Here is a 12202-nt window from a genome sequence, read left to right on the forward strand (position 1 = left end):
ATTTTTTTGTAATTTGTGACACTTTTGCAAACTTTTTTTTGTTTCTATGCAGTTCAACACCTTTTTATTTCCTTAGCTATCCCTTCTTCTTAACATCATTTTCCTTTATGCTTTGTCGAAGGCTTCCACAGCTGGATTCAACTGGTTGTTGTGGGTTTTCTGGGCTGTGTGGCCGTGGTCTGGACCTTATGCTCTTCTCCTCAAATTTAGGTGATCTCATTGCCATTCAGTTAGCTTGATTTTGTTGATAGCATAATACATTAAACCAAAATTGATGGTATTATAGGTATCCTTTAAAATCTTGTGGGTTGTCACAATCAGACAGCAGTGAGGGCAAATGAAGTTGGGGACAATGAGGGCAAACAAAAAAAGATGGAAGTAGTGTCAAGAGGCAACAGCAATGAAGACAGAAGTGTGCCAAATGATGTTAAAGTAGATGAGTAGTCTGACCAGTTGAATAGTTTTGATAGTTACCTTATCTGTAAACTATGCCAATGTTGAAGCAAATATTAAATTTTTTTTAAAATAGGCACCAGATCCCTGTTTTAAATCAATTAGCTTTGTACTGTGTCAAAATAGAAACTGCCTTTTGCTCATCCTCCTTGCTACATAAACTTGCAAGTTCATTGGATGAGAAGTGTTTAAAATTCTGTACTTTTGAAAATAAGACTATGAGGGCTGAATTATTTCAGGAATCCCTGGTTGTATCTAACCAATAGTGTGAGGGAGAAGAATGTCTCGTGTTACCAGTGGTGTTTAAGGCAGTAATATCAGTGCTGACTGTTTGCCAGTTATGGGATGATCCTTCTACATGTCAGGTGCACTGGATTACATGGATTTAATATTCAGGCCACTCACAAAATCATCTATCGGGGGAAACTTTCTGATACGACTGAAGTGATATCTGTGTCTGGACTCTGTGTTGGAAAGTGCTGAACCTTTGAAGGTTCTTATTTTGGGACAAGTGTTTTGTTTAGAATAAAATGAAAGATAACCAGAATACGTTACCTGCCAGCGTCAGGCTGTTGATTACATGAAATTATGTGCATTCAAGTTTATTAGCGAAGCGCGTTTGGTAGGAGCAATTCAGTGTTCATCCAAGTATTTTAGCCTGAAGATCATTTTACAAAAAGGGACATGAATTCCCTCAAACTCCAACCACTAATTAATATAAATCCACTATACAAACTGATGTTAATGTTTATATTATCCTCTTGTTGGGGTTGCTTCTTAAAAGATATTCTGTACCCAGGTGCAGATAGTACAGTACCAAATAAGTAGAAAGACCAGTCATACACTGTCAGCCTAACCTACCTCGCAGGGTGGTTGTGAGAATGGCATGGAGAAGAGGAGAATGATGTAAACCACTTTCAGGAGAAAAAGATAGTGTATAAATGAAGTAAATAAATCAATTAAATATATGAAGTGTCCTTAGAGAAAGCAAGGTCACGGAAATACATCTAATTTGAGAAAAACATCTAATTCAAGGTGAAAGATGTGGATGTTGCTAGCTGTTATTCATGATATGTACACATCGGGGAGCCATCCCCAAATCCAGTTCTCTTCATCTCCTTTTAAACATATAAAATCCCTTACAAAATCAATTACAGAGTGTTGGGTGTTGTTTTCCCACCTTCTTGAGCTATAGAGGCAGGGAAACACAGAATGTGATAATGTCCCTGCACTGAATTGGTAAATGATCCTAAACATTGTATGGGAGAAATCAGCACAAAGATGACCCTTTCTGCAGCTTTCGTGCATGGCTTGAAGTACGTACTTTCAATTTAAGGATGAAAATTATTAAGGCCCAAAGCCAAGGCAACTAACTGGTTCATTTAGCACTTCATTCACAAGGTGCTGCCTCTTCATCTCATGGTGCATCGTCTCACATTACAAACTGTCGCTGTTGAGCAGCTTACCACATAGCTGTGGGGACTTTTTGGACCACAGCACAAACCTGAAAAAGAAATGTGATCTAGAAAATATCAATAACATTGCGATCCTTTACATAGTTGCTCCAGTTGAACTCCATCGAAATCTGTTACTTTAGATTGGTGTAATTTAGTGTAGGATTGGGCTATAAATAAGTGTTACAGCAGTTTTGTGACTGAAAGCACAGTGAACTCTTTCAAATCCCAAAAGACTGATTGTTGACTTTCAGAGGAACAGGTCAATAACTTTTTCAATAACTTTTTTCATGAGTCAGAGGCACTACAATCTCACTAGGCCTTTCAACCTTACAATTAGTGAGAAATTCTCATTCAGTTTTTACAAAATCAATGTGGGCTACTTGCAGGAACACTACTCTTGTGCAAATAGACCATTGACCTTTGTTTTCCTATCAAAGACCAACTGTTTTCAGGCGTCATAAAATAAGGCAATTGAAGCAACTTAGTGAGCAGGGAGTTGGCAGTTGCAAAAAGGGACTTCAGTTTATCACCACCTTTGCTTTGGAGCATTCATATAATATCTCTGCAACTGTGCACAACTTCACAGTCTATGAACGAATGGAACAGCAGCCACATAGTACCCCAAGTACTATTTTACTGGCTGCCACAGCAGCCAGTACCCCAAGCAGCCACATAGTACCCCAAGTACTATTTTACTGGCACAGCCAGATGCTGATTTGATTTGGACATTATTTTATGTTCAGGAGAGCATTTCTCCATTCAAATTATGGTGGCGCCATAATCACTTTGTTCTGTTTTCTTGTTTCAGTGTCATTTCAAACAGATCCAGAAAGGCAGCATACAAATCTTTTAAATAAATAATGTTATTATCATTATCATCATTATCATTAATTAAGTTTGTATACTGCCCTCCCCCGAAGGGCTCAGGATGGTGAACATAGAATATACAAGCAGAGTACAAATAAAATCAGCAAACAACCAGAAATAATTAAATTATGACTCTGCACATTTTAAAACTAAGCCCCCTTAAAACGCAGCGTTCTAGTTACGCAACACAGTAACACAATAACAATAGATGGCGTCTCACAACTAAACCCCCTAAGAGGGGGGACGGCAGGGTCCAACCAATGTTATAAAAAAGGGGGGCAATCAGCGGCTGGTCTCCCCAAAAGCCCGGTGGAACAGCTCAGTCTTACAGGCCCTGTGGAACTCACTAAGGTCCTGCAGGGCCCGGACAGCTGGAGGGAGAGCGTTCCACCAGGCAGGGGCCAGGGCTGTAAAGGCCCTGGCCCGAGTGGAGGCCAGCCGCCACATGATGGTTTAAATGTATTACATACTCAGTATTACAATCAAAGATAAAGATTTGGTTGTATGAGATGTTTCATGTTGACTTCTATTCCACAGCATCAGAGTTTCTTGAGATGTTACAGAATACAAAGTTTTCTGTTGTTTTAGTGACCACATGGGGGTTACATTCCCCTCCTTCTCCTCCTTCATCTCCTGTATTTTGTTTTCCTCTTCCAGGGGGAGATGGGCATGCCAGGGGTACCAGGGCTACCAGGAAAACAAGGATTTCAGGTATTCTGCAAGGAATGGCACCTGCTTTTTCTAGCCACACTTACCCATACCTCTCAACAAGCTTCCCGAGTTTCAAATATTACACCAATGTGATGTCTCTAATGTTTCCTTTCATACTCTTTACATTTATTTCCTGCTCTTCAAATATAATAGCATAAAGCGGAATTTAGCAAAGGAGAAAGATTCAGGAAGAAATATTTTCCTGAACAAATGGCATGCCTATTCCTGTATTATGTGTCTGAAGTAGGACTCACCAGGCACAGAAAAGATGCACCGGCTATCTGGTCATTGAAATTGCTATGTGACAAGATGAAACTTCAGTATGTTATCAGTAACCATGATTAGTAGGGAATTAAGGCAGTAAGTTAATATAATTTAGTGCAAATAGAGAGACTGCTACAAATCAAGATTAAACAGTCATGAATTTGAACTTAAACGTGTACTTCAATATAGCTCTTCTGCATTTCTAAGAATTTATATTGAAGAACATGCTTCAGTTTAAATTCATGGCTGTGCTTGAGTTTAAATTATTATGTGAAACTGAGACATACAATATGCATATTTTAGAACCTATTAAACTTTTTGAAATGACTGAAGAATTAAAATCATATATAAGGGACTGACATGCCATCTCTTCAATGATACATATTTATCTGCATACAATCTGCTTCATGTCTTTAGCCCACAGTTACTAAACATTACTTACATCTGGTGCATTTCTGACTGTTTCTTTCACCTGTTATTACATAGAATCCCTGATATCCATCTTCTGTCCTTGTGTTTTTTAGCTTTGTCCCTGATTTCTGTTTCAGAAAGTTGAGAGGTATGATCCTTCTCCCTCTTCCTCAATCCCTATCTGCTTCACACCTCTCCTCATTTGAACTTGTCTGCAAGCCCTTCTTGGTTATGATCTGATTCTGTTTCTTCAGGTGGTCTCTTTGTCGCTCATACAGGGCACCGAGTTCACCAGATGTGCATTATTCCATTTCTAATAATCTTTCAATCTGTCCTCACTTCATTTCTTGCACTGGCTGTTATAATCTGATGTTCTCACCCAAGAAGCCTAACTGACACTAACATGTAGAATGCACAGATATGTAGACTAATTACCCACATGGCCACCTTCATCATAAAGCCACTGAGCACTTATCGCAAGACTTGTTTGACGATTATGTTTTTGCCAAGGGAATTTTTATCACTTTGTGTTTCCCAAAAATTGTCTTGGTCCTTCTTTTGCTGAGCAGATATTACATTTCTGCCCGGTGGCTCATTCTGACAGCTTGTTTCACACCAGCATCACTGAGCTGACATCTGTAGGGAATGGTCAACGTCAACTAAAGACTATAACAGAAGTCATGGGGATACTTTTATGATGGCCTGCACTTTCTTCCTTGGATCATTTGGAAGTACCTATCGTATAGACCAGTGGTGGCGAACCTATGGCACGGGTGCCAGAGGTGGCACTCAGAGCCCTCTCTGTGGCCACGCGTGCACAAAGTTTGTCATGTGGGGAGGGTAGAAAATCACATCATGGGGGCCCCGGAAAAACACATCTAGACTGGCCTGGGCCGCTGGGCACGATGTGTAGGTAACCCTGTTAAGTGCTGTTAAACCCCACTGATTTTCATGGGAAGAACTAAAGTGCAATCCTTTATCTGGGAGTAAGCTCGGTTGCTGGCAATGGGGCTTGCTTCTTAAACCCTCCTAGAATTGTGAGTCACCCACTCGAAGCGTTGCACGGTTGCTTCAAAGCAAAGCCACCGACTACCACCAAGCTTACTCCCAAGTAATGTGTGCCTTGGAGCCAACCGTTTTTTCTAAATTAAAACCTCAGTATTCAGGTTAAATTGCCGTGTTGGCACTTTGCGATAAATAAGTGGGTTTTGGGTTGCAGTTTGGCCACTCGGCCTCGAAAAGGTTCACCATCACTGGTATAGACTGAGCTACATTTTGAGTCCATGATATCTCAGTACCTACTTGAAGGTGTGGGGATTCACAGCGTAGCGACCTGATAAACGTGAGGTCTCCTGTCATTTGATACAAGCCTAGCACGGATGGCTTACTAAGGGGGGCATTGTTTTGTAGTAGCCTCCTGACAACCATAGAATGTGTTTCAAATCTCACAATAGGTTTCTTCACATGACCTGAGGTGGTAAAGCCACTGAAAGATAGCATTTTTAAGACTTATTCTGTAAAACTTATAAAGTTGTATGTTTGGTTTTAAACAGTCTGCATGGCTGTTTTAAACAGTGCTTGCTATCTTGACTGTCCATCTGAATCCACCTGCAGGTTGCCGTTGTAATAGAGAGTGAGAAGGAGTCAGCAGAATTTTTATATAAAGTATATTCTTCTGCTTTTTAAAAAAGCTGTAAGCTAAGATTTTCATTTGACTTTGCATCAGCATTGTCTGTCTTTTTTATGTATACAAAATACCACATGGGTTAGAAGATGAGAAATCAGGATAATATACAATAAACTTATAATGGAGATAACTTCCCCTCATTTGATCTAGTTATTTTACTGTACTGTGCAGATAAATGCAAGTGTCTGGATGTGTGAGCTATTATTTATTTTTTCCAGCTTATTTTCCTATTTATTCTAAAGAATCCATCCTGGCCAATGGTTTTGTTTTGTGTAATTTCATTTCTGTTAATCTCTTAGTGTCCTGGTATTCTCATGTTTCTCAAACAAAAAGTAATGCTAAATTTGTCAGCGTGCATCCATGAAGCCATTAACTCCCCAGGAAACTTTGTAATGAAAAGTGGGTTTAAATTGTGGCTGTGTGGCAGCCAGGTAAGATATATTAGCAGACAACATTAGCAGATAAATGGATGCACCAGTGCAATAGCACAAATTCTCTAAAAGAACTGAGAGGAAGAAAAAGGCTGTTAGTGAAGGAGAAGGATAGGGTGAGTTATTTTTAGATTTCTTCCCTAGGAGGATTTTATCTGCATTGATTTGTCTGCTGAGGAATTCCAGTGAGTCTCTAGAAAAGCCCTTCATGCCACGGCAGAATATTGGGTGCTTTCTAGAGGGCAGGAATTCTAGTTCATACAATGCACCTGCCCAGTGTGTTTGGCTTTGATTTTGCCTCACACAGACTAAGAACATCTTCCATGATGAAGGATTCTCCTCTAAATTTCTCCCTGGAATCTGGTGTTCTTTTCTGAGGTGGAACTGATGTGTTAAAATCCCCTGTAAGTCTCTTGTTTTTAATTTTCAAAAATTGTGCAGCTTTGCTTTACCTGAACAGTATAGTAAAATATATTTCAAGGGAATCGTCTCCCCGTAACTAATTTCTTCATGAAGGAGCCCCTGAGGGCCAAATAATGAGACAGCAGTAGATCCATTTGTTTAAACTGAGCCTGTTCCAATGATGTATAAAGTTGGGGGGGGGGGATTTTTAGAACCGTGGTGTACTAGTAAGGAGAAATGAAGCCTTCCCTCAACTATGGCACACCTCAAGCACTTTTCTCCTCAGCCAAGTAGTGGGAGTAAGCTCTGCTGAGAGAAAAGTGTGTGGGGATAGAGAGCACGAGAAGGTAAGCAGACTTCAGTTCCACTCATTCACACATCATTTATTGCTGTAAACATAAGAGTTTGCATTATATTTGATTGGGGTAGACTCAGTTTTAAATAAACAATTCTATTGCAGACATGTTTAAGTTGGCCCTAATAAGTTTCCAAAGTTTTAGGCTTCTGATTTATATTCTCTTTTGTGTGCTTTGGCAAATAAATAAACAAATCTCTGCTTCTCTTTCCCAAAGAATGCTTGATTTTGCTTCAATCAAGGTGTTTCTATTTTTTCTTTTTCTCTGTCAGGGGGTTCCTGGAATTGCGGTGACAGGGATAAAGGTTAGTTTTCTACTCAGGTGGCGTCTCTTGGATCAAGGGCATGGATGAAAGATAGAATTGCAAGTATGGCATCCATCTAGAGCCAAATAGTAATTTTAGGAAGTAGTGAAAGCAGAAACAAAAAAATCCACTTCAACCTTTATTTGTAGGCAGACTCTATGGAGAACTGCAGCCAACCATGATTTCTTAATGAACGTAGCTAAAAGTATGACATGGTTCAGATGGATAAGCTAGAATGAGGGTTTATTTTACCATTATTTATTTATTTGAAATATTTTATGCTGCCTTTCTGCCTAGCTTCAGTTTCTCAAGGCAGCAAGGGATACTTGGGAAATCCTAGGTAGAAGGACAGATTTATGTCTGGACAGTTTTCATGACAATGGAAAAACATACATGTTTCCCTTGACTTTTTGGAAATAATATTTATTTATTTATCGTTAGTTAGTTAGTCATTTACAACAGAATAAAACACCATCAATAGCAGAATAATAGGACACAAAAACAAACAAAAAAAGGTGATATGGAAAGATGAAAACATTAAAATATGGTGCCTGCTATTCAGTCAACCCCCAACGTTAAGATATCAAATTATATTCCAAACATCATGAGGGAAAATAACAAAAATCTAGCAAGATTAAAGCAGAAAGGGAGGATGAACATTTCCATTTTTATTTAACTAATTATTCGTATATGTTAACAAGGAGATTGGTGTTGGTAGAAGTTCAATATCTGGTGAGATAAGAAATATTCAATTCACATCATTCTTCCTCTTCCCTCTGCAATCTGCACATAAGGTGACTTCCAGCTGTTAAAGCAGAATCTCACTAATATCTCCCTGGGAGATTTTATGTTCAAGTCCTCGGCTTACTGTGGACAACTCCTTTGCATTCCCAATCCACCATTTTGTTTGGTGCTCTGGAGGGCTTCCATGAGAGCTTTGCAGGACTGGCAAAGCACCCTCCTCCCCCGCTTTGCTGAATTGCTGAAGCAGCAGTAATCTCCTCTTGTGAGCACTGTTCCTGTCCTGTGGAAGACAGGTGGGATGATGATAAGGATGCACACATAATTTAAACTTCCCTATGACTGTGGCATCATACTAGCCTCCACTATGCAAATGTATTCATGGAAATACCACATCAGTTGTTTTGCCATATGGAAATCATTATAATCTCACAAAGGGGGCCTAACTGCTAAGATCCTTCATAGAAAATATTGTGGCTATCAAAATCCTAACCTTTACATTCATATCTGTTCAAAATAAGAGCATAATGGACAACCACCACATTAATGAACTTCCACAGAAAGTTGATTTCAGCCCTATTAACATGTCCACTCGTTTCTTTAAAGAATAGAGATCAAAAGAAGCATTCATATGCCAGCAAATCAATGTTTTGAATGGAATATGCCCAAAGCTACTACATAGCAGTGCCATCATTCATAAAATATACTCATGTTACAGAGATATTATAAGTGTTTTAGATAGATAAATCATAATTATTTAATAATAGGAATACCATTCTTTATTTACTAGGCAGTTACAGTCTTGTATATAACTGACAACATTACAGTGAGATATGTATTTGACAGAAAATGTATATGTTGTTGTGTGAGACCATTTGCATACAAATCCCTTGTGAAAGCTTTGGTGTGGTCTGGGCCATCCAGCATTAGGTGTGGGGGGATAGATGTTGCTCTGACTATAGCATTGTCTCAAAATTCATTGCTTTGTTGTTTTCCATAAGTGGGGGAACGTAACAGGAAATAGTACTGGGTTGAGGGCTAAGCCTGCTTGCGAGCTTATCTACTGAGAATCAAAACTGCTCCTTTCATCAGCCCCATCATGGGTTCTCTTAGTTATACTAGAATGCAGCCACAGTAGGAACTTCATATTATGTTTATGGTTATATCTAATTCTGAGCATGGACCCAGAGTTTTGGATCAAAAAATTTGTGCAATGGGGCCATGTACCTTGGGGGGAGGGGGGGATGGAATTCAAAATATTTTTTAAAAAAATGGGGAGAGAAACATCTCAAAACTGGAAGTGCAGAAATTGCTACATTGGATTTCTAAAGCTCTTATGGCTCCCAATGTACTCAATGTTGTATAAAGGTGGGAAGGGAGGAGTAGAAAGCACACCATGTGAGCTTTCTGGTTCAAGCCTCACCCCCTTACATATGCATACACACACACACACACACACACACACACACACACACACACACACACACACACACACACACCAGCGAGGTCGGGGGGGGGGGGAGGGTGTGTCTTGCTCAGAGATGCTTTCAATGCTAATCCTTCTCCTGATCAGCTGGGTAGCAGTGGTGTGGAGCCTTAAACATGTAAGATATACTTCCTCCCCAATAACAGATGGACTTTCCTGTAGTGAATACATAATATTTTTGTCCTGCTATATAGTCAAACAGGTTTTACAAGTTTTTAATGTATTATGAAATCTTATTTATCAACAAGCAAAAATAGAATGCAAAAAAATGAACATGTATCTGTCATGTGCATTAATAGTTCTTTCCTCTCTGAGAAGGCTTGTTGTTTGGGTGTTATTCCACACATGAGGTATTTCCAGTGGTGGGATCCAAAAAGGTTCCGATGGTGGTGGGATTCAAACAGTGGCGCCGCCACACACACGCACCTCCAGTCCCTATTGGGCAGGGAGGTTGCTTTAGTAACCCCTTCTCGGCACTCAGAAAAAATTACTAACCACTTCTAGAGAAGTGGTGAGAACTGGTTGGATCCCACCTCTGGTTATTTCCAATTGCTGAAGAATGTGTCTGCCTCACTGAGTGGGAAACGGAATTATAACTTGGTTTCCTCTTGGCATTTAATGTAGCACTATATTCCTTGTAAAAATCCATATTCAAGCGCGCAAGCCTTCCATATATTTATTCAGAAGTAAACCCCATTCAATGATTTAACCTTTAACTTTTCTCTCATGGCACTCATATAAATGGCCGTTTCCGCACGGCCCAAAAACGACGGCCTGGGGGCGGTAAAAACGCCGCCCCCAGGCCGCTGTTCGCACAGGCGGCGCTGCTGCAACGCAGCAGCGCCGACCTGACTGCGCTTCCTTCCTCCCAGGGCGGCGTCAGGCCGCCCTAAACAACAACCCTTTAAAGGGTTGTTGTTGGGGGGGAAGCGTCTTCCCGGCGGCGCGGTGCCGACCTGACTGCGCTTCCTTCCTCCCAGGGCGGCGTCAGGCCGCCCTAAACAACAACCCTTTAAAGGGTTGTTGTTGAAGCGTCTTCCCGCGGCAAGCGGTGGTCTTGAACGCGCGCCGCCCGGGCAATATCTCCTTCTCGCCCACTCCGCGATAATGTCTCCGTGCAGAGTGGCCTGCTGGCCGTGGAAGCCCGCCCGCACTGTCCTCCGACCTCCAGGGGCCGACCTGGCTGCGCTTCCTTCCCCCAGAGCGTCAGGCCGCCCTAAACAACAATGCTTTAAAGGGTTGTTGTTGAAGCGTCTTCAGCGACGCGGTCGCGAACAGCGCCAGGAAGGCAGCTGTCTCCTTCTCCGCCCCACTCACGATGTCTCCGTCGCCATGCCTGCTGGCCGTGGAAGCCCGCCCACACTGTCCTCCAACCTCCAGGAATTCCGGAGGCAGTGAGAATCTGACATGAAAAGAAAGCGACTCCGTCTTGAGACATGCCTCTCTGAGGGGCCTCTGCTTGGCCTGCTTTCGCCCACGCTTGCGTGCGAACAGCTCGCGCTCACGCCCTTAGAACTTCTTAGCGGCGATAGAGGCGCTATAATGACAAATCTCGGAAACGGCCAATGTCAAATTATCAGCTTTTGTTACATTTGGAAGGTGGAGACTCAAGCCTATAATTTTGTAATGATTGTGGTAGTAATAACATGTTTATGAAATAGTGATAATAAAAAGGAAATAAATAATAAGCATCAGCTTTGGCTGCCTCCAAGAGAAAAACAGCTGATTCAGCTGGTTATAAAATAACAATAAGTAGTTCATTAAATTGAAGAAGAGAGGGAGAAAAAATTAAGAGGATGTTACAGCTTTGGATGGCATAGTGCTGCACAATTATATTTTAGGTTTTAAGTGTTGCCACAAATTAAGTTTGAAAGAGACAGAAGAACAACACAGAAACACATTCGAATGTATCAAATTGTCAATGACCTAATCTGGATTCTCGGTAAATACTGAGTGAATGAATGATGACAATCTTAGCCTAAACACCAAGGCCCCTTCTGCACATGCAAAATAATGCGTTTTCAAACCACTTTCACAACTGTTTGCAAGTGGATTTTGCTATTCCGCACAGCTTCAAAGAGCACTGAAAGCAGTTTGAAAGTGCATTATTCTGCATTTGCGGAATGAGCCCAAGACTGAAACCACATTTTGTCTCCAGGCTCAGTTTTATTTTATTTTTTATTTACAAGAAGGTTCTGTTAACATATTTAAATGTTCCTGTTAATTTTTCCATGCACTATGAATGAAGAAAGTTCTTTGTTACAGCTCCTCTTGGGACTTAATGAACAGTTACTGTGAATCTAACCTCTGTTCGCAGAGATATAACTAGGGGATACAGAGAAAGTAGGCAAAGGGGAGCATTATTGAGGCAGGGGGTGCTTATTCCTATCTGTGGCCCCTTCCGCACGGGCCAATAAACCACAGTATAAAATCCATGTGGGGGGGGGGGGGAATTTTGCACTGATCCTGCTCCTAACGCGACTCTGCCTGTGCTTACCCTTTTCTTCTGCAATCATACTCCATCCCACCCCTGTTCCGCTGTTATTTTCACCAAGTTTGCCTAAATTCTAGTTTTGGAATCTATCTGGAAAAAATGACCTGTAGAGTTCTAAGTACTGGGAAAGAACCAGCA

The 12202-nt window shown here is 41.0% G+C and overlaps 1 protein-coding gene across 6 annotated transcripts in view; it reads left to right on the top strand.

Annotated features, from left to right (window-relative positions):
* Positions 1 to 12202, top strand: part of COL13A1 (collagen type XIII alpha 1 chain) — a 248821-nt gene that overhangs the window by 164306 nt on the left and 72313 nt on the right. For 2 of the 6 annotated variants that reach the window (XM_048505280.1, XM_048505279.1), the window contains 2 exons: positions 3435 to 3488; positions 7311 to 7343. The exons of 2 other annotated variants lie outside the window; for them this stretch is intronic. In XM_048505280.1, the coding sequence (XP_048361237.1) occupies positions 3435 to 3488; positions 7311 to 7343 (87 nt within the window). The remainder of the gene's footprint in view (positions 1 to 3434; positions 3489 to 7310; positions 7344 to 12202) is intronic. 2 more of the 6 variants (XM_048505281.1, XM_048505283.1) reach the window with 1 other exon arrangement.

The sequence above is a fragment of the Sphaerodactylus townsendi genome, linkage group LG08 (genome assembly GCF_021028975.2).
Source record: "Sphaerodactylus townsendi isolate TG3544 linkage group LG08, MPM_Stown_v2.3, whole genome shotgun sequence".
NCBI lineage: Eukaryota > Metazoa > Chordata > Lepidosauria > Squamata > Sphaerodactylidae > Sphaerodactylus > Sphaerodactylus townsendi.